This window comes from Hippichthys cyanospilos, chromosome 17 (genome assembly GCF_059441005.1).
Source record: "Hippichthys cyanospilos isolate Australia breed blue-spotted pipefish chromosome 17, RoL_Hcya_1.0, whole genome shotgun sequence".
NCBI classification, from domain to species: Eukaryota; Metazoa; Chordata; class Actinopteri; order Syngnathiformes; family Syngnathidae; genus Hippichthys; species Hippichthys cyanospilos.
The window spans coordinates 15402041-15424820 of record NC_142385.1 but is presented as its reverse complement, the minus strand read 5'-3'; the positions used below and the strand labels follow the sequence as shown (position 1 = coordinate 15424820).

General features: G+C 43.9%; 1 protein-coding gene across 1 annotated transcript in view; it reads right to left on the bottom strand.

Annotated features, from left to right (window-relative positions):
• dock1 (dedicator of cytokinesis 1) overlaps window positions 1-22404 on the bottom strand; it is an 80567-nt gene extending 58163 nt beyond the window's left edge. The window contains exons 1-25 of the mRNA XM_088438256.1: window positions 22251-22404; window positions 14327-14410; window positions 13642-13682; window positions 13492-13547; window positions 12790-12886; window positions 12562-12710; window positions 12298-12433; window positions 11991-12148; window positions 11832-11913; window positions 10965-11100; window positions 10747-10819; window positions 9542-9621; window positions 8794-8919; window positions 8421-8545; window positions 6786-6884; window positions 6640-6712; window positions 5549-5652; window positions 5273-5456; window positions 4530-4627; window positions 3590-3679; window positions 3267-3367; window positions 3065-3193; window positions 2887-2995; window positions 1963-2033; window positions 834-940 (exon numbers count right to left, since the gene is read on the bottom strand). Coding sequence (XP_088294382.1) covers window positions 834-940; window positions 1963-2033; window positions 2887-2995; window positions 3065-3193; window positions 3267-3367; window positions 3590-3679; window positions 4530-4627; window positions 5273-5456; window positions 5549-5652; window positions 6640-6712; window positions 6786-6884; window positions 8421-8545; window positions 8794-8919; window positions 9542-9621; window positions 10747-10819; window positions 10965-11100; window positions 11832-11913; window positions 11991-12148; window positions 12298-12433; window positions 12562-12710; window positions 12790-12886; window positions 13492-13547; window positions 13642-13682; window positions 14327-14410; window positions 22251-22293 — 2551 coding nt within the window. The 5' untranslated portion in view covers window positions 22294-22404. The remainder of the gene's footprint in view (window positions 1-833; window positions 941-1962; window positions 2034-2886; window positions 2996-3064; window positions 3194-3266; window positions 3368-3589; window positions 3680-4529; window positions 4628-5272; window positions 5457-5548; window positions 5653-6639; window positions 6713-6785; window positions 6885-8420; window positions 8546-8793; window positions 8920-9541; window positions 9622-10746; window positions 10820-10964; window positions 11101-11831; window positions 11914-11990; window positions 12149-12297; window positions 12434-12561; window positions 12711-12789; window positions 12887-13491; window positions 13548-13641; window positions 13683-14326; window positions 14411-22250) is intronic.
• Window positions 22405-22780: the final 376 nt, after the last annotated feature.

The following is a 22780-nucleotide window of genomic DNA, read 5'->3' as shown; positions in this document are numbered from 1 at the left end:
GCGCCCTCCAATGGATTCCTCCTGCCGGCTCGGAATGCAAACCATGCATTCTCCAGACAAATTGGACAGATTGCAAACGCGGCGACAGGTGTGACGCCATTCCCTTGCGCACAGCTGCTCCACGCAACAGCAACATCGCTTACATGCGGTGTCAATGGGGATTCAAGATACTACAATTTGGTAAATTCGTCCTTCCCATTGTGCGTTTATGACGGGAAATTCCACTGGCAACATTTCGCACCAGCGATAGACCAATTATCGCTCGGGCTTATCGACGTCTGTATTTGGGATTTTTACGAATATCGGCGTTTTTAAAAACTATGATGTATCATAATCATAAAGTTAACTTCAGGAAACGTTCTTTAAATTATCAGGAAAATTTGAAGTTAAAACAAAGTAAAAAGTGAATTTTGAAGATATTTGTTGTTTTGAAATTTGGGAGAGCACTATATTAGACTAACAATTAATCGACAACAAAATTAATTGCTGGATGTATTTGATCAAAAAAAAGAGTATTAGAGTATTAATAATCAATATTACCCCTTGGAAAAAAAAAAGCTATGTCAGTCTATCATTGTTTGGCACTCCTCCATTTCATACCACGGAGACAACAAGTGTAAAATCCGACTTTTATTGGTAACATAAAGAGCTTTTAAGACTACGGGGACAAAAAAACCTGCAGCATGGATTTGTGTTCTATTTTTATTGCTGCGTTGCTGAGACAAGGCAGGGAAAAGAGCCCCCTGGCCGATGGGCTTTTTAGCGACCTGGCCCGCGGACATGCGCTGTGACCTATTCCATTAGCGCACCTGCAGCGCGCGCGCGTTCCGTACCGTGATGGGTAAAGAGATCGCTGTGCACGATGTCGATCAGACAGTCCAGCTTCTGCTTCACCAGGCGGCCCGGCGGAACCTTTAGGATGAACTCGGTGAACAGCTTGCTGCGGAAATGAGACGGGAGAAAAAGGTCATCGGTTACGGCGCCCCAAGTTTAATACGGAAGGTGACCGCCCAAAATAAGATTTTACTCCATCAATAAAGTGATTACCTACGACTTCATTATGTGATTACCTACGACTAAATCTCAAACTATAAGCCACTATTTTTTTCTCATGCTTTGAACGCTGCAGCTCATAGTCCGGTGTGGTTAAGCTGCTGTTTTTGTTCCTGCCACCAGAGGGCAATTTTTCGGGTAAACAAAGGGAGACAGAAGAAGGTGCTATCAAAATGTTCGATTCTGAGTTTGAACCGCTGCCCACTAGGGGGCACTCCATTAGGAAATGCAAACAGGGATGTTACTGTTATGTTGGTACAGTATTCTAACAATTTGAGTGTGTCGGAGTAATGTTGAAAACAGGTTGGTGGTGTTCTTATTGTTCTCATATTTGTATAGTGTTCAACTACTGGAATATTTTTCATAACCTCACTTTACATTTAATAAAAGGTATTAACATTCTCTCACATTTTTGTGTCATAAGACTTAAGGGCAAAAAAAAAAAAAATCATTCAAAGAGCAAGGCTGCAGAAGGGGAATAGCATTAGAGCAAGAATGCTATAATATTGTATTTTCTATTCTACTATTATTTCTTAGAATGTTTCCAAATATTTGTATAGTTTTCCAAAAACGGGAGAAATGTCTTCAAAACGGTGCCTTTTCAGCAACATTCCTAGCTCTAAAATGGCGTACAATTTATCATAGAATGAGTCTTGCTTTATTTGAGGAGCAGGTGGTCAGACTCCAAATAGTGTGTACTATTTACAAAAAGCTGCCTGCTGATTGACTGGAGTATTTATTTCCCAGGTCTGTGACTGGGGCGAGCGCGGCCCAAATATTTGCAGAGCTGAACGCAGCTTTATTGGCTCAATTGGGGTGGAGGGAAAGTAAACGACGGAGCGAAATGGAAAGGCCGACGGAATCCATGCTTGACTTTAGATTTGACGGCGACTGGATTTAGTTTCTTACCTGAGTTCCTTTGGATCAAACACCAGCTTGACGTCATTGACAATGGTGGGAATGTACTTGAGAGCGGTACCCTGGAAGGTGGGGGGGGAGACAATTGTCAATCGCCACGTGAAACAAAACATTATCCTCAACCTCAACGGTTTGCTGCGCAAAATGAAAAGATATAGACATGCATAAACGTGAGATAAATACCTTGAGGAGCAGCTAAAGGGCAAAAAGCCGAGAAGAGCGGCAGTTGACGGGACAGTCAAGGTTGAGACGAGGAAAGAACACAGAAACAGAAGATCCAAACAAAGAGTATGCCGGGATGAAACATACGCACATCTGACAAGTGTGGACTGCACATACTGGAAAGCCCCAAAATCTTTATTTATTTTATTCATCCGCACAACATTTTCATACTTTAGCTCTGCATCCGATAAAGAGTATCACTAGATCAAGTCTCTTCTAATGTTGACATTGCTACTTTTTACCGCTGAAAATGGCTAAATAAGTTGAATATTTCTTTATGAAACGGTCCAGGAAGACATCTAGACAGACAGCATGAAAAGACATATTTGCAGACTGACATTAGCAAATTCACCTATTAGCATCATTTTTCACCGTAATTGTCTGCATGTCTTCCCTTTCTGCTCACAAATCGTCGCAAATTTAAATTTACAGCAGATAGCAGAGTCACTTAGAGTAGTCAAGCGAAACTCTTTTTCGTTTGTGCAGCACGCGAGAAGACGGCTTCCTAGGAATACTCAAGCCGGAGGACTTGAGGAGAAACGCGGCTCGACAGCGCTTTGCCACACTCGGCTCGTATGTGCAGTCCTTCCGTGAAGCGCAGACAGAGAAGACAGTAAAGCAAACACGTCTGAAGATGAAGGGAAAAAAGTAAGCAGAAGGAAGGCAAAGAATGTCAAAGGAGCCGGCCTATACCTTGACCATGCCCGTATTCTCCGAGTTGCTGTTCATCATGTCGTTGAAGGAGTTGAAAAGGTGCCTGAGAGACTCCATGAAGTCGGCCTCGCCTTTGTTCTCGTAAAGCCTGGGGGGAGAGCACAGCTAGCGGTTAGCCTCCATTTTGAGGCGGGTCCTTGGATTGACCCTGACGTACTGGTTGAAGAGGACCCGCGAGCGCACGATGAACTTGAAGATGTACTCCAGGGCCTTCATGGCCTTCAGCAGCTGCTCCGTCAGCTTCTCGGCATTGTCCACGTAGTTCTTCAGGACCTTGGTCAGCTTCCTGCCGGGACACAGGCGCCGCGTCATCGGCGCCGAGCGCAAACGCCGCTCGCTGGCGATGAAATCCCGCTCACGTGTAGGCTAAGGTGGCGCTAAAGTGCTTGCGGATGTACGTCTCCAAAACCGGGTTGAAGTGCTGGAATTTGCGATCGGCGATGAGCCCGATTATAAATACCTGAGCAGAAAAATAAAACAAAAGATAGTTAGGGCAGCTGGTTTAACCTCCAAATGATCTCATTCATTAAAATTATGGGTGCTATCTACTGGTGATTGTTCATCTGTAAGGTTGGTTCCGAGACTGACATTCACAATGGAGTAGGGCTAGACAATAAATCAAAATTAAATAAATAAACAAACAAATACTTCGGACTGAATGCATAAAGGCTTGCTCACTCACCAAGGCGTCAAAGACCAGTGTGTCGAAGGTGTCGCTGTCCGAGTTCTCCATCATGATGTTGAAGAGGGCGTCCAATGTGTCTTGCAAGAACTGGAAAGGACAAAATAGCTCTGGCTTGTGAACAGAATTTGAAACTCCACCACTCACAAGAAGTGTAGCCAGATTAGGACGATTATCTGCGCCGATATTGACGAATATCAGCAAAAACCTTTCCAAATCTGATCCAAAGCTGATCATCCATGTTAAACTATTACCTTATGGGAACTATGCATTAAAATTTTCAAGTAAGTTTATAAAAGATTCGGTTGCATCTTTTGTTTTTGTTTGAAATTAAAGCCTGGCATCACCTTGCAGCCCCCCCAGGTTAGTTAGTTAGGTTAGAAGCTCTAGTTAAAGGTCGGGTTATTATTTTTTTTTTTTCCAAATTTTGACATAAATATCTTCAATTAGAGTGGCTTTATCAGTCTCCTTGACAACCAATGATCAGTATCAGTATTGGCCCTGAAGACATCAGTCTATCTTTAGTTAGAAACCTTAAACCAGACCTGGATCGCTAAGTGAAAGTGGCTGGAAACCCAAACCAGGATTCTAGCGTACTTTGTCACACTTCTGTGACGCAAATGTCATAACCAAACAAAGCCAGCTTTTTTTTTTTCCTTGACAGCGAACCCATCTGGTGTAACATAAAGATGACGAATGACATCAGGGCCCGGCGTGTTTATCTGTCATACGGAGAGGCAGACAAGTGAGATGTATCGGCTGGCTTTGCTGAAATGTTTACTAATATCAACAAACACACGCGCACTCAGAACGCGCGAGAATCAGAAGTCTGCCCATCGCACACACACATTAATCTTCTGGAACGTAATTACCAATTACAGTGCCAAAAATGGACCCGATCACACCTGTGTGTGCATTGAGTACGGTTAGGCGGGCTGACCTTGACCACCTCGCCGCCTTCCACCTTCATGAGCTGCCGCAGGTTCTGCTGGAGAAGGCTGGTGTTGGAGCGCCACTTCAGCAAGCCCAGGAGGTCCACTGGGAAAACAAAGCAATAAAACAGGGATCATTCCAGCACAAGGAGGGGGCGGGGGCATCCGTGTGAACTCAAGTGAACAAACTCTACTTTGCACCGAATTACACAAGCTGGGCGAGTCCTCCTCTCGTCACCAACAGGTGGGCTGTGATTGGTCTTTACTCAAGCCTTGAGTGATGTCAATTTTAGTTGACAACAAAATATGAACTTTCGACTGCCGAAAAGAGCTAAATGTTTGGTGTCCCTTTAAGAAGAAAAAAATTGAAAGGAAGGAAAAGGAAGAACGATGGGTAAGTGGTGAAGTTGGAAATTAAGGAGGGATGGCCGGAAGAAAGAATCTGAGGTAGGAAGAGAGGAATTATTAGTGGCAGTAAGGAAGGGAGGACGGAGAGAAAGAAGGGATAAGGAAGGAAAGAAAAGGAGGGAAGGAGGCAAGAAAAAATGCAAGGAAGGAAGTGAGGGCTGGAGAAAGGAAGGAAGAAAGAACGAAGAAAGAAAATGAGGGCGAGAGGAAGGATGTAAAGACCGAATGAAGGAGGGAAGGAAAGAAGGAGGAGGAAGAGAGCGGGAGGGAGGAACAAAGGTCGAAGGGAAGGAAGAAGAAGATAAGGAGGGAGTGAAGGAAAGCAGTGAAGGAGGCGGCTGACCGTTCTGCGTGAGCTTGGTGGAGCAGACCAAAGTGGAGATCTGGAAGGAGTCCTTGCTGACGGCGCAGTTGCCCAGATTGTGGGCGCCCTTGCCCGTGGCCGAGTAGCCCTTCTCCTCCAGTTCCGGCTTGGTGGCCGGCAGGTTGAGGTACAAGGACGAGTCCTCCAGACGCTTGGCTTCCGCCTAAAAGAAACCGCGTTTGAACTTAGCGTAATGCCTTTGGTCGGCCAAATTGAATTTGACGGGGATTATCGGGAGCGGGCGCCCCGACTTACCTTGTAGACGGTGAGATCGTGCTCGCCGTCCCTCAGGGTGGTCCCGTCGTACCGCATCAGCTTCACAAAAGACAAGGCGAAGATCTTCTCCGATTTGTCCTTTGCTGAAAGGGAAAACCAAAAAAAAGAACACACAAAAGCCATGAAGAGATCTTCAGCTTGAAGAAATTGTTTTTGTCGCCGTGGGACAGATATTTAGCGACGTTGATACTAAGATGTAAGCATGAGATTTTTTTTTTTTTTTTAATGAGGAAAAAAAAAGAAAAAAGTAGCATTTATTTTAGATTTTTTTTTAAGTTGTGTTAAAAACAAAATCCCACATTTTTTCCCACATTTTTTTTAAATGAAGGGGAAAATATATATATATATATATGTCAGTGGAAAAAATGGAGGAAAATCATTGTACATCAATAAAAATCAAGTGATTTTTTTTATTCATAAATAGCTATATTTTTTTTTGAAGAAAACAATTTTGAAAACTCTTTGAGCTGCTGTTCGTGCAGATTTTCTGCCATCTCCCGCAATGCCGTCCCGAACTTTGGGACGCCGCGTAAACAAGCGTCAGACTTGGTCGCCACTCGCGGATTTACGCGAGGGGCGGGCGTGATTCACGGCCGGTGCGGCGGGTATTCTATCTGCATAAATTGCGTTTGCCCCTAGCAGTGAATAACGTCCGGGCCGGCTGCCAGCGTGAGGCGAAGGAGTTCATTTCAGGCGACATTTCCTTTTGTGGGACAATCAAAGTTACATTTGCGCTGCCTTCTTACTTGAAGTTGCCCTGTCACTTTAGATTTATGGTTACTTTGCCGCGCCGCATATTTTAGTGCAGCGGGGCTACCGCCGGCACAAACACCGAGGTGTATTTGGAAAAGGGGGGAAAAATTAAAGGAGCATGCATTGTCGACTGTACTTAAGCTAACGAACCGATTTTTATTTTTCAATTTCATAAAAACAACGGTGGTTTCGTTTCTTTTGTCGGATGATTTGCAAAAAGGAAAAGCTTTGATTTTGAAACCGAAGGAAGATTTCACAGGGCTGCAGCTCATTCGAAAGACGGCTTGAAAAGAACGAAAACGGGAACGAGTACTCACAGTCCTGCGACGAGCGGTGGCGAAAGGTGAAGCGCAAGTGGCTCCGGTTCACGTCTTCGATGGGAATTGCCACCTGAATCCACACAGCGATTTTCTCAACAAACGCCGCATAACGTATTTGTATAGTGCTATAACAAAGAAACGACCTTAATAGTTTCAAACCAGCGCGGCTGCTTGACTTGGTAGTAGATGACCGACTTGTACTCGCTGATCCCGTCGTCTCCGGCACCGGGGAAGATAACATTCTGCAAGATACAGATCAACAAAAAAAAACGATATCTAGAATTAAATTCCACTCTTTGGCGTGTAAAACAATCATTCAAGTTTACTGCATTCAAAATTAAATCCTTTCATTCAGTACATGAACAAAAAAAGCTAATTATAATTCATATATATACATATACTGTATATATTACAGTATACATGTTTTTGTGATTGTCGGGAGCGCAGAGCAAACTTGCAGCGTAGTACACTAAGATCGCCGGCCGCAAATACGCGTCATCAAAATGGCCGCACGTTCATCACTCACTTTCATTGGCACCTGTTTAATAAAAAGCACTCCGCCGGCGGGGATGTCAGCCCCTGCGAGTCCCCGCGCTTAAGCACCTGCCTGCAAATCTCCCGAAAGCCTGGCGGATTTGTTGGATAAATGAGAAATTAATTATTGAAGGTGGTCAGCGTGCATATGGAAAGTGGGCGGCAAACGGCCCGACGGCGGCTGCCGCAGTTTTGCGCCAGGCCGCCAAGCTGTCCCAACGTTAACGGCTTCTGACAAGCGGCAATTTTAAGGAATAACGGGGCCCCCGGTTTCCTCCGAAACGAGTCCAACGCCACTGGGGGGCACGCAACTCACTTTTAAAAGTCGGTGGAATTCGCGACAGCCAAAAAGGAAAAAAAACAAAAAGGAATTTTGCCACAGGTGAGGAAAAGGTTGCGGTAAATACGTCAGGATGATGAGAAGCCGCTCGCCTGCATCACAAAACCTTCTGGCCACAGAAGGAGCAGGAGAAAGAAAATAAAAATCCACAGGCGGCAAAACAAATGAAGAATCGGGAGGTGAGACTGGCTAGCTTGAGGCGCTGGAACGGAGCGCCCCACCTTGGCCTTTTCTATTGCATTGAATTCAGATTGTTTTGCTGACATTCCCTTTAAGTGCAGCTCTACCTAGTGGCTGAATAACGCAACACCAGCCACTACTGCAACTTCTATTCTATGTGCCTTATAATGTGGTGCGCCTTATATATGATGACAGTCTTAAAATAGGCCATTCATTGAAAGTGCAGCTTTAGTGTGGAAAATACAGTAAATGGACTTGTTTTAAGTAATGCTTTGTTATCTTAGGTCCTCAAATTGATTTACACTGGCCACTCATTTAAATGAAGTAAAAGTTGTCACCCAATGTTCCTGCCCACATTGTACTGTACTGCTTCCACGCTCCCTATTAGCCTGTGCGGTACACGAGGTGTCGTCCCAGCAAGGGTCAGCAATAATTAAACATCCGGCGCAAGGAAAAAAAAATGGCCGGCCATTGGCTGCAGTCTCAAAGGGGCACTAAAGCCTAATTAGGACACGAGACATTGACAGCGGCAGATGATTAAACAATAACCTGCGTGTGTATGCAAATTTGGGATGGAACCATGAGTCCGTAAGGAGCAGAACGTCTTTGGGGGCACGGAAACGCCGCTGACCAAAATAGAACAATACATGCGCTTTGTTTGCGGGACAAGAGCCTTTTATTACAATAACGATAAGGATAGATTGTCGCATCTTTGGTGTGGTACCTCGAGTTTTTTGCCATCCTCGTCGTACACGGACATGGTGACCTCCACATTTTTGGGGGTGGTCTTGCTCCCTTTGTCAAAATCTCCCTGGACCAGGGTCAGGTAGATGTCATTTCGCACGTCACCTAGCGGAAAGCAAAAACTGATCGGGATGGTTGATAGAAAAGATTTTTTTAAAAAATGTCTACACACCCATGTCGGGTGTTCAAACTTTCTAACAAAGTCTGCCATCTTAATGCAAGCACATCCGTGAAACGCCATAGATGGGCTAAAGAAATTTACATCGATATCATATACACACCACACAGCAGTTTGAGGTGAGCAAAAAAGAATGAAGAAGATTCGGCCATAGAGGAAAGAACGTTGGTCCAACCTGGCATGATGATTTCCGGGAAGCCCATCTTGCGAGCCACGGCCGTGGAACGGTCCACCAAGTGAGGGAAGTCCTTGCGGATCTGGTGAATGTCGCCGGGGAGCCGTTTGAGGGTGACCCACAGGCCTAGTGAATATGAAAAACAAAATTTGCTTTTACTCAAGTATTTTTTGAGAGGGGTAACATCATCGCTGAGGGATCGACTCCACGAGCGTGTTTTTCTTTATCTTGGGCTTTTTGTTCCCCTCCGTAACAGCGCCTGAAGCTTTTACTGTGATCGAGCTCATGTTGTAAAGGAGACTTGCTGGGAGTCTTTTGATGTGCTCCGTTTATCCAGAAAGGCCTTTGGAGGCGCTGACATCTTGCATGTTCTTCCTTCCCGTGTCAAATCTATGATTGCTCTTAGCAGAAGAGCGGTGTGTCTTAATTAGCAGAGGAATTCCGTTACCATGGAGATGCATGGGAGTTTATTTCATGTACAAGGACAGCGCCGATGCTTGACAAGGAACGGTAAGTGCTTTTTCTTTCCGGCAACATTCGATTATTTTTAAATAATGAACACCTGGAATTTGACTTGGATTTTTTTTTATTTTTTGTGAAAAGTTTTGTTCAAAGTAGTATCGAACATCCCTAGTTTTAAAGTGAGCTCTTTTCAGCCATCAGATTTTTAAAAACGGCCAAACGGTATCCGTCAAAATACCGAATATCGGCTCCGATAATCGGTTCAATAATCCTCAAAGGTGCTTACCTTGACCTTTGTGGTTGACCTCTTTGGCCGTGATGACTTTGTTGATAACCGTCTGCAGGAAGTCGCTCTCGCCGGCCACCCTGAGCGACGGGGAAAAAAAATGAAAATAAACGGGAGAATGACCATGAACGACACACACAAGGCCGCTCGTTAGCGGCGAGGCAGAAACGATCATTTCGGAAACGGCGTCCAGTTGGCTTCGGTCGGTCTTCGCAGATGGAAACTTTCTGGGCTATGAAAAAAAAAACTAGCATGCGCATCATGTAGTCGTCATTTGGCGCGGCGTTTGAGCGGCAGATGTGATGGCGATGCTGAGAGAAACGGCAAAGTGCGGAAAGGGAGGCGCCGCGCAATGTCAGACAAACAAAATGTGCTACTTCAAATCTTTGGGGCAAAATCTGGCGACGCATAATTGCCAATCAGGAAAATGACGTCCCTCGCCACATATTGGAGCGCTAATAGTACAAAAACGAGTCTTTATGATTGTTGACAAAGGAGCTTTGTTTGTGGATGTTAATGACTTTTGCTTTTTATGTGATGAGAAGATTGCACTTTTATCAGTTACAATGCACACCCCAAAAAGGGATTTGATGTCATTTCACTCTTTTATTTGACACATATTTAGTATGTGTAATCATTCTAAATCAATTTAACCTTAATTAAATTTTACTATAGGCGTCGCAATACAGCATTTTCACTTCCTGTACAATATCGATATTGCAGCCTACTGTCCGATACCCCAAATATGAATAATAACATGCTTGTGTTTCTTTTTTTTTTTAGGATGAAATATTAGAAAAGTGCTGTGCTTGTATATTACTGCTAATATCGGATATTTTGGATATAGCCCAAGATAATCCAATACTATTTTTAGTGTTTTCTTTTTCCCGATATTTTGTCTCTTCATCATTTAAAGCACCTGCTTGTTGTCAGGCTGTAATGACCATAATTTATGCGGACGGATGAAAATTCCGGGTCACCTGTTGGCCCCGTCGAAGCCTTTGCAATTATGCGGAAAATGGCGTTAAGCAAAAGGTTACTCCGCCTGTCTGCTGGAGTGGCAGCCTGTTAATGAGATTGCCTTAATTGAGTCAGCGGGGGGACGGAGGAACGCACGCCTCTTAAGGTCCGCGCTAATCAGGTGTCAAGGACTGGAGGGCAAACGGACGAAGACGGGCCGCGGAAGCATTGCGTCGCGCGCTTACGGCTGGAAGGGGATAAAGTGCTGCTTGTCTTCGTCGTCCATTTTGCCCGTGATGATGTCAGTGACGTCCATGACTGCGGGGAGGCAACAAGGAGAGCATTATTGTCGGAGACACAAAAACGTCCTCGGTTCCAATCGCGCCCATTTACACATACGGTAATCGAAAGTTGAATAATTCATTCAACCAAATTCATTGGCTTTTTTTAAGGTGGGCCAGACCTGCCACGCCGAAGGGTCTCCTCAGGCCCGACGTCAGCTTCTTAGTGTTGTTGTCGCGCAGCTCCATGCGGCCCACTCGCACGATCTGACACACGAAACTAATCTTCTCGCGCTTGAGGTCTTCGCTGCCCAAATCCTGAAGCGAGCACATTGTCAAGCAATAAGACCACAAAAAAACATGGCAGTGCACGCACGTCAATTCACTTGCAATGAATAACATTTTGGCAGTGTCAAACTAAAAGAAAGTATTACACGTTTATTGCCTCGCAGAGATAAAGTCAATTTAGCTTAATGCTAACAACGATGAAAAACCGCATCAGTGGGCTGTGTTGCAATGACATAATACTCGAAGAAAATGGTTCCCAACAGGGGTACATAAAGTCACTTCAGGAGCTTCATGAGATTTTAAGAGTCTTTCTGCAGCAATTAGCTAATCTAGTATAATGTGTTGTAATGTCGTGACAGGAGCAGCTTGCTTTGATTTTCAAATTAAGAGCAAATTAAAGGGAATATGAAGCAACTTATTACTCGAAAGCTTTCATTTGGGACGTTTTAAATGGACTATGATATCTGTTTTAATGCTTTTTAATGTCGCAGCAGGAAAAGCACATTTTACTTTTCGAGTGAATAGCGAACAAATTGGAACATGATGGAGGAACTTTGTTGCAAAAATATTACACAAGAGCTACATGATTAAAAACAGGTTGAGAAACACGACTCTAAGCGACATATATAGGGAGGAAAATGGTGCAATAACATGCAAAAAGATGAATACTTAATGTCATATATTCTTAATCCTCTGCAAAGAATGACTAATATTACAGCTGAGCAAATAACTGATGCAAAAAGGAAGGGGGGGGGACTTACGGTGAAGACGGCACGCAAGTTGTGAAGCTGGTCGATGTCCTTCACCAGACCCGAGCTGGACCACTTCACCAGGTAGTTCTCGCTGCCAGAGAGAAAATAAATCCATAAATAAATATTCCAGGACTCTCTGACACAGCAGTTCCTCGTAGAGGGCCCGACCTGATGAACTTGGACTCCACCGGGTCGTAGAGCGACATGAGCACCTCGGCGTCCTCTCCGATCTTGCACACCACGTTTTTGAGCGTGACGAAAAGGGCGAACGCCGGCGTAGAGGCGAACTTGGCCTGCCGGCTCAGGTCTATGTTCTGCCTCTGGGACTGGAAGGTGGGAAAATATTCGAATACGGAAGTTTCTTTCAAATGTTATCAAACGGATGGTTTTTATTCTTCTAATTTTTGTGATCCGGAAGGCGTTTCAAAAGAGCGGCCCATACTGGTATCAGCTGTCATTACGAGTCGGGGTTAACCTTTTCCTCTTGGATGCGGTCCTCGATTTGCTTGGAGGCCGTCTCGTGCGCACGAAACAGGTTGATGGTGCTCGTGAGCTCCGGGTCCAGAATGTTTCCATCTTTATCTCGAACCACCAGGTCCAGATCCAAGTACCTGGAAGAAAAAACATCGGTTCCAATGACTACCGGACATTCCGAGCACTTTTTCAAGTCACATCTTCAAACGTTATTGCAAGAGCTTAAATGGTTTTCTTCATTCTTGAATAATGAGTAAATCCTTACTTGTTGCCATAGTCGATCTTGGACGTGACTTTCTGTTTGAGCTCGGAGAGTTCGTCCTGCGGCAGCGTGCCCGACAGGATTTGGGAACGCCATTCGATCAGGTCGTAGATCATATCCCGCACCGAGTTGAACATCTCTCGTCTGTCTCCCTGAGTAGGTGAAAACTTGAGTCGGTCAGCGTACGTAGAGGTGAGATTGGCTGACGTACAAACGAAACTTGGCACTTACCACGTACAAGTCCCGCCATATTGAAGCCCACTCCCGCAGCGTGGTGGTGACTTCCTGTACCAGCGGCAGCTCGGTCGGAACCACCGTTTCCTTTTGCCTGCGGTGCAAACGGGATGATTTACTCTTGACACGTCGCAAGGCACATCTTGTACAAATATATTACAGTAGCAATTTTACAGCTAATATTACTGTAGCATTTTCAACGCTTTTACTGCCAGCCCAGTGAAAATGGATCTTTGACGTCTATAGCCGTCAATGGGAGAGAATGAGTCAAAGGAGAAGTCAAAAATGCTCAGGCGTCCGACTGAAAATGACATCAAAGATACCAACCAATCACAGCTCACATGTTTTTTTGGAGTTTAGCCATGTGACTTTCTCAAGCTGAGCTGCGATTGGTCGTTACCTTGAACAACAGCGATTTCCTTTTCAGTTATCAGCAAGTGACAAAATGGCCACCCGCCGAGCTATATTATTTTGTTAGATAATTCATATTCCACAAACAGAATTTCCATCATAATACTTAGTTGATTTTTTTTTTTATCAATCACCAATGATACTTTAATATTCATCACGTATTCCAATCAGGAATAAGGATTAGTCGAAAGCAAATCTCGGTATCGATTTCAAAGCTCTTTCATCTCCTTGCCCGACAGGAGAGCAGCATAACGCGGAACGGCAGCCGCAGTCTGTTGAAGTACTGACCCGCTGCCCTCGACCGTGGCTTCTTTTAGGTGGATGTAGCAGGCGGGAAAGATGCCCTGCCGGAGTGGAACACGAGTCAGACGGGTCGATGCGAAACATGTCGGGGTCAAGAACCGGGTCGGAACTTGACTGTGTTAACCAGACGCTCACCTTTCTGGATTTTCTCCTCAGCCTATGCCCTCTGTACCAGTCTGAAAAAGGAAGTGAGAGGGGAAAATAAATGCAGGGTAGGTATGGGAAAGAATACATTCATGACAGGGCTTTTTTGTTTGTTTGGTAAATATAGACGTAGTCAAAATCGACATATAATTGGCACTAATTAATTCTTTCAGTGCCAGGCGATATCGAGTGCTTTCACTCATCTTTCAAGGTCGACGGGATATTGTGTGCTATGTAAACGTGGGTGGTATCGTATAAAAGATTTGAGTTCCATTGCTTACTTAGCACTACAAGTATGTAATGTGTGCGTTGTACGTATGGCAACACTGCCATCCGGTGGTCACAGGTATCACTACAGTGCCCAATTGGCTTAATATTAGATAGGCACTAGTCAAGGGTGTCGGCTACCCTCCATAAAAAAATGTATTTGAAGAGAATGGTGTCATTTCTTATTTTAAAAGACGAGAATTCTCGTCCATGGCACTAAAAGAGTTAAATATACCATGATTTTTACCCGTTCGGCCCACATGAGAATAGATTTTCCTCCATCTGACCCCTGAACTACAGCATAGTTTAAAATGTGATTTTTTTTTTTTTTTTCCAGATTTTGAGGATGGGCTCCGCCCCATTTTCCTTGCCGGTATGAGATAAAGGTAGCGTTAGCTAAGATGCTTACGTTCATGCGTCTCCAGTATGTGCACGGTGTCTCCAATCTGCAGCGACAGCTCCTCCTCTCCGCGGGCATCGTAGTTGTAGATTGCTGAAACAGACCAGAGGGATTTTTATGGAGAGCGGCAAGCGGCGCCCGTTTACTACTTCCCGCCCACGTTAGGGCCCGGCGCCACCGTCGGTGTCATCGTCAACAGGCGGCGGGCGGCAAAGACCAAAACACTGGAGGCGGTGTGAAACCGAGCGGAATTCCTTTTGCTTTGAGGCCACTTTAATAAAAAATGCGCCGTTGGTCACGACGGAGCTTAACGGGCCGTGACACGGGCGACGTGTCGGAAGCTCGAGCTAACGGGCGCCGCTGCTTGCCGGTGATTGATGACCACCTTCGCCTCTAATGCGATTTCTTTTATTTGCTCCAAATATTGCCGAGGTTTTCCTGGGGACAAACAAGTTGTCAGTCGATAAGCTTCAAGCGCTGGTCAGGAATCAAATCTAACGGTGCCTTGAGATACAAGTGACCTGACTTAGGAGCTTTTCCCAAGTACAAGAAGTCAGTCGGAGGTTGTTGTTGTTTTTTTTTTTTTTAAACTGTTGTTTAAAGCTTAATTTGATCATATTTCAGTGATGTGATTCTCAACCTTTTTCTCAGCCTTCAATGTGTGACATATTTTTTCAGTCAAGAAGCGCTTATGCCATAGGTCTGATTATTACACCTTGGAACTTGCAAATCAAAATTTGTTACACAAATTTTAATTGTAAAAAAACACATTTATAAGTGAAATACAGATGAAAAATTGAAGAATTTATAAGGCAATTACTTTTTTTCCTCAAAAATGAAAACCTGTGGTTTATGCGATGTAAAAGGTGCAACGGATTAGCTTTTGAGAAAATTGAAGGCTTTTAGGTGTGCCTCAGTGTGTAAACTACAATACTATGACAACTTGTGATAAAGGTTGCCTCGTGTTCCAATCAATTTGCTCTTAAATTGAAAAAAAATTGCAAAACCCAGTTAAAATCGCAAGTAGCCCCTGAAGTGCTTTCAGGTACCCCCATTTGAAAACACTTTTCAAGCACAAGTCCTAAAATGCGCTAGTGGCGCATTTCAATTCGCCTTGCGTGTCAGTCTGCCATCAATAAATACACGCCAATGTTTTGTGGCCCTCAAAACAATCCAACGCGGTCAGAGAATCCACCAGAGCCGCATGCTGACGTGTGAACAAAGACCCGCGCTCCCCGCGGGAAATGCACGCAGTTTGTTGCAAGTACACAAAAGGTGACGTGGGGCGAGGGCCGCAAAACAAACAACAAAAACTGCAAGGCGGTTTTGTCACTTTACAGCGAGGCGCGCTCCGTTATGCCATGGCTAATGGCAGGAAATGCCTGTGTGTTTATTTTTAAGTGGGCCACTTGCTGTTGAAATGTCCCATCATCTAGGAAAATAAAATCCAGTGGAAAATATTCAGACACAAATACTGAAAACCTTTTTCATTTTGTGTTTTTAAGAGTCCAGACATTTAAACCTAGATTCTCAATTGTATCATTTATATAATTTTTTGCAAATATTTTGTGCCGTGTGGGTCACATCATTTTGCTGTATTTTATTTTATCAGTATACATTAATGGTGTTGTCGATTTTAATTTTCGATCAGAGCGTTACTTTCAATAAGCAATTAGATAACTAATCATTAGCATTGGAGTTTAGCATTTAAGATAGCGATGAGTGTATTAGCATGCTAGCTTTGTGTAGTGCACCATTCAGTGCAAAAACTTGAAATCATAAATAGCATTTCGTGGAATACCCCTTTAAATTCTCTTTAAGATAACTAACCATGAGCATTGGAGTTTAGCATTTAAGATAGCGATGACTGTATTAGCATGCTAGCCACTTTTGCAAAATCTGATGATTTAGCTCCTTTTCAAATCTTCGATTTCCATCATGACAAATGAATCAATTAGATTTGCCCAACTGTTGAGTGTGGCAACTTGCTAACACTCTTCCAAACACGGGCTAAAAATGCGCGCCGCTTTCCGAGATGGGGTTGGAGGAGCGGCCGGACGGGTCGTTAGCAGACGCGGCTCTTACGTAAGGACCTCGCAGAGCGCCATCAGATGCCATCGGTGGTGGACACCCGCCCCCTCCACAATTATCCAAACGAGGCAGCGACTGATTGTAATTCCTCACTTTGGGCTCAACTATAAATCGGGCTAATCCATGCCGTCGCCGATAACGCGGCCATTACCAGGCCTTGATGAAGAAAGCTGGAGCGCCATCAATAGCGGCGCCAGCGACCGACTCTGCCTGCTGCGTTTGTCTCAATTTCATCAGCAGAGCTCCAGCATCTCTCCGTATTTTTCGCACAAAGGCAAACCGGATTATAAGGCGCGCTGCCAGCTTTTGGGTGCGCCTTACACTCAGTATCATCTCATTTTTAGAGACAAGTTTTGATCAGCAAGTGGATCGGGAAATCTTTTAATATATACTGTATACAAAAATTGTTTTGTACTTTGCAAAACTGTTATATTTTTGCCTGTTTTCTGAAATTATGGGACTATCCTCTTTTTTTTTCCTCATGTCAATCGGATTGCAACGAGCACCTGCTTTTACGAATCAACAAATAAATGAATAATAAAAACGGATCCTTTTTTTTATTTTCTGGGGTTTATTTGTTGCAGAATGGATGAGTCACTGTGAAAGACTTGCAAAGCCGACTGTTTCAAGCGCAAAGGTTTGCACTGCAAGATGCTCAAAACACACAGGAAGTTAAGCGGGGGGTTTGCAAACAATTGTCCTAAGAGGTTATGTACCGCAAGCACTGATGTGACCGATTTTTTTCAGCCGACGCACATCATATCGTTTGCCAAAATTCTTCATCCATTGTTCATCTTCCTGCGCAACATCATGCTTCCTTCTTCCTTTAATGGAAGCTCTGCATCCATTGTCGTGTTTTTAATATCTGGAGTGGCATTTCCTCCGCGCTTGTGTCACCGGGAAGATTTTCTCCCACTCTTGCTATACTCGCTCATTTTCGCCCAATCGGGCGGGCGTTACGGCTACTTTTCGTAAAACGTCTTCAAGGGGTCGTTGTTTATTATTGTCTCAAGAGGAGAGGGCGCCGATTTCCTGTTGAGATTTGCGTGACTGCAAATGAGCGGCCTTGAGCTGCACACCGCAAGCGCTCAATAAGCACCATCAGCAAAAGACTCCAAAGTCATTTGCTTCCCCGCCGCCTCCGCGTACGAGTTTGACGGCGAGCGGCCGCAAACAAGCGGGGGCGCTGTTGATTCGGTCACATTTCCGCCTCATAACCCGGAAACGTATCAGCAAATCCAACTGAATGCTTTTTAATCCATTGACGAGAACAGTATATTTGTTTTTTTCTAATTAAGAGCAAATGAATTGGAACATGAAGCAATTTACTGGTAAACTGTGTTGTAGTGACTCCTTTGAAAAACATTGTACCTTTATAAACGAAGTTCAGAATTTTAACAAATCAAACACAAACGGCAGAGCGCTCAATTTTACGTCTTTTTTTTCATCCAAAAATATTGCGCTCATCAGGGGATACTCGGCTGAAAAAAATGTAAATATTTCATCGAGAGTACATCACTGAAAAACGCTTGAGAACCACAGGTCTAGACCGTATTAATACAAGGGGTGTCCCGATCAGATAATGCTATCAGGTTTTCGTTCGATATCAGCGCCCAAAAAATTTATCTTTGTTCGAAGTCTCTTTTAACATTTTATTAAAACGTTTTTAAAGGAGGCGTGCTATCATTTCGAATCAAAATCAGTATCAGATGGTACTCCAACCTGCATTATCTGTATCACATAAGTAGTATTGAAACAGCCGTAATTAAAATTCTGCGTCTGTCACAAGAATGATTTTTCTCGCCATCCAATTCAGTTAACGCCAGCAGTTTAATGTCGCGAAACCTTCTGGCAAATCTCTTTTAAGTCTTGGCTGAGGAGCGCTGAGCGATTGCGCAAGACATGGGAGGTTGTAAAGCAAGGTGACGGATGTTAGCCATGTTGGAATTTAATGGAAAAGCGCTCCCGGCGTTGAGGGCCGTACCGCCATCCGGGCCATCATCAAGTATTTAACCGGGCGCGAGCGCTCACATTAATACACCAAATGGCCTTTTCGTCAAAACGCCGGCCGCGCCCAAAAGTTACGAGGTCAATTTCACTTCGGCGCCGACTGACACCTTCATTAGAAATCCCGGAACGAAAGGGCGGGGGGAACGAAAAAAACACGGCACGAATGCAACAATAACAAGGACTTAAGTTGACGTTGACGTTATTTACGACCCCAATTGCCCGAGAGATGCTGAGCCCCTTGATTCTCCAATAAATATGAGGCAAGCTATTTTCAGAGAGCTTAGGAGACTTTGATAACAAGCGCCGAGAGACCATCTTGAAGCCGAGCGCTTGTGAGATTAGCTTCTGCTGCGCTGATGATGGGTCGTCCCGTGTCCGAGGCCCCGTCGCCCGCCCGCCCGCCAGCGAGATTAAAGCGCTACTTGGGAAAAGTTCGGAAACTTTCGTAAACTTTGCCAGCTGGCGTGTGGCCTAAATCGTCTGTTTACTCGCACGTTTTCTGAAAGCAGCAAAAGAAAAACAGAAATGTTTTCTTCCCATATGACGACAATTTGAACAAATTCGTAGCTGAGCAGTTGCTAGCGCTTTTACTGAAAGGTATGTGCCAGAATTGTCAAACTTTCGAAAAGATGGCTTCCTTCAGTAGCTTGTCGAGTTTTGCAAATTTTACGAAACTTTACAAAAAGCAAAAAGAAAGTTTTCTTCCCCGGTGACAAGATTTTGGACAAAACCGTATATAACCAGTAGCTACCGCTTTAACCGAAAGTGATTTGCCGTCATTGTTCAACTTTTTAAAAGCTGGCTGCTTCTGGCGGTTTGTTGAGTTTGCCAAACTTTACGAAAACCAGAATTTTTGTTGTTTTTTTTTTTTCCCCGGTGACGGCATTTAAAACAAACTTGCACCCAACCAGTAGCTAGCGTGTTTACTGAAAAGTACGTGGCAACATTTTTCAACTTTTTAAGTGATAGCTTTTTGCGAATTTCACGAAACTTCACAAAAACCAGAAAAAAACGTTTTCTTCCCCAGTGACAACATTTTGAACAAAGTTGTAGCTTATATCGGAGCTAACACTTTTACAGAAAGATAAGTGCCGTAACTGTTAAAATTTTAAAAGCTAGCTAGCTACCTTTGACTGCTTCTTGAGTTTTGCAACATTACAAAACTTCACGAAAACCAGAAAAAAAATGTTTTCTTCCCCAGTGACGACCTTTTGTACAAACTCTGCTAACAGTAGCTTGCGCTTTTACCGTAACTTTTTCATTATTTTTTTTAATTAACAATTACAATAAACCGGTGTTGAACTCATCAAGAAACTTGCTTTTGCAAAGGAAGCGTGCAACGATTTCCACAAAAGTAGCGTCAATGTTGTCCAGGAATTTTATCAACACAGAAACCAACCTGCGCTTTTCCAAGGTGACATTTTTTCCTCAGTTATTGCCCAGGAATATCCAAAAAGAAAGTGTCAGGCGAGACTAAGAGGGAAAATCCCGCTTTCACGCCACTAGCTGCCTAATACGAGTTGACAGTCCGGCGCCTCTGCATTATTATGGTGGCCGAGTCCCGTCTTAATTATGTAATGGTGCCGGTCGACGTGGCTAACCTGCGTTTCACACCGCCATCCAGCACGCCATTGGGCCATCTGTCCTACAGGCAAAGAAAGCGCGGCGGGGTCACCTCGGCAGACAAAGCCGAGTCTTTTTGGATCAATACCGCCGGGGGAGCCGAGGGGGTGCGTTATACGCCGTCATTCAGGTTCCTATGCAACGTTTGCAGCCTTTGTGTTAAATTAAGCCCCTTTCACACTATATTTGATTCTGACAGTGTTATGACTGTGAGCAAAATGATCATGGGATCACTGTAATAAAATTACAGCATCATTCTTTTTCCAATTGATCGCAATCTAATTTGGTTTTGAACAAAAAAAAAGAATAATCGGTTCATTAAGAAATATGTACTATAGTTTGGAACAAAAATAAATAGGTATAATAAAAACAATAAGTACATTAAACACCTCGATGCATGCCATGAAGGTAAATAAATAAATAAATGGCAATTGCCATCAAATTATTCTCAAACTCGCGGCTTGTTGAAGCAACTCTGCAAGCACTAATGCGGGAGTGTCTCGCTTATTTTAGCTCAAGGGACAAATTTATGCCGTTTATATGTAGATTTTTGCAGTGAAATAACCCTCTATACATCCCAACACAACATTTTTTCCTGCATAAAACGAACCGAAATTTTTAATGTTAGTTGTTTACATTTGTTCAGAACAGTGTGATGCGATGAAGGGCACGCGTCACGTCTTTCACAAGAATCGGGTCAACGCCGGTGATTGAAGACACATGGTTGGAATTTTTGCAGTCAGATTTTAATTGCTCCCATATTTGGCAGCCTCCTACATCCAGCATTGTTTATCTTGGGTGAAGGGTGACTAGGGATTTATGGGGAAAAAAAAAAAAAAGAAAGACGGCTGGGATGCGTCAGCAGCTGGATCGTCAGTACCGCGGACAAGCGCAAACGCACATCGCAAAAGCTAATCCGGTCATTGACAACATGAACGACGGAACAACTAAACCTGACTGAAGTTGTTTTGTTTTTGTTTTTCCCCCCAAAGAAAATTTCCGACTTAGAAGCAGTCCTTCTTAAATAGTGGGGCATTTTTGACCCGAGGGAAGGGCAAAAGGCTTTGTTTTGGCTGTGTGAAGTGTAATTGCACATCCATGGCAACAGGGGGTGCAGTTGTGCTCTAATTGGTCAAAGCTCCTGTGTTAATGTTCCAGACCGATTTAGATTCATTATTAATTGATTTTTTTTTCCACTGCTTGATGAAATTATATGATAATTTTCCTGAATTGCTATTGTTGTTGCTGTTGGTGATGCATTTTAAATCCTTTGTAGGACTCAGATTAGTTGACAAATCCAAATAAACTGTAACATTAATATTTGTAATCACTGTGGCAGTTGGGAGGGGTGTTTTTTTTTCTTAATGAGGGAGTTGCAAAATGTAATTGAGAAGAACTGCTCAAAAGGAAGAAGCTTTGAAAGAAAAAAGCGCGAGGTAATCTACAATAAGAAAAGTTCATAAATCACAGTTGTCAAACTAAAGGCCCAAGGGCCAAATCCGGCATGCCCCATCATTTTATGTGGCCCGCGAAATGCTGATCTGACTTTGATTTTCTTTAACTTTTAAAGTTTGTGGGGGAAATAAAAAAAATTATTTTGTTCCCAATCTGTCTTTTGAACAGATTTCACCAGCCTTTGATTTCAAATTTAGGTAAGCGTGTGACTTGAAAAGCGTTTGGCTTTGCAGTCATTCCGGCCCTCTGCCAAAAACTATAATTACAATGTTGCCCACAATAAAAAGGAGTTTGACACCCCTGTATAAAAAAACGCGATAAAGTGAATCCGCGATGAACGAAGCGCGATGTAGCGAGGAAGCGCCGTCCCCGGTTGAGCGAACGATCGAACCAGACCGCATAAGTACAAACGACGTGCAGTAAAGAAATCGGAAAAGGGTGAAAAAGTTCGGAAGCGGAGCGAACCGGAGGCCCCTCGGCCCGCGGGTCTTCCCCGCACAGGAAACGGCGACCTAGGCGCGCCTCGAAACAATTCCCAGCGTCTTCCCCGCCGCGGAAAAACGAGCACACTTGTGGAATTAGCGCTTGAAAAGTCGCTGGCAACTTTCAAGCCAGAAAGACGCTCACGCGGTCCAAGGAGAAGCCGGAGAGTGTCGGTTCCGGTTCGGCTTCGCGGTCCCTTCCCAAACTTGTTTCAATCTGAGAGCTAAGCGACGCTAACGATGGAGTTGCCGCTTTGGGCTTTTTGGCTTACCGACGCCGTACTTTTCCTTCTTGGTGGGCACCCAGCGAGACATCCTCCGAACCTCCTGGCCCGCTTTCCAACGGGCCGCGCAGGCGAGAGCTCGTCGCTCGCAAAACGCCGGACTTTTGCTTCACTTTCGGACGAGAGTTGAGCAGCTACTCCGGGTAGCCATGTTTTTTTTTTTTTTTTTTTTTTTTTTTGCCCGCTGCTGAATGGAGGCTCCGCCAGGGGGAACCACGGGAACTTTCGGTCTTTCATTTTTTTCTTCATCCGAAATAGCAAAGCGTGGAATTTGATGGGAGATGTCTTAATTATTATTTTTTTATTATTAAAGCATCACACATCACTCGTCTTTTACTTCTTCCAAGCAGAAAGTGATTTGGGCATGACATTTTTGAATAGGCAGATTTGTGGGCCACCATTTTTTAAAACATTATTATTATTATTATGATTCATTTCAAACATGAACAAAATGAACCTTTCCAGAAAAATAAATATGCCCTAAAATGTAAATACATATATTTTTTTACGTTTTTAAC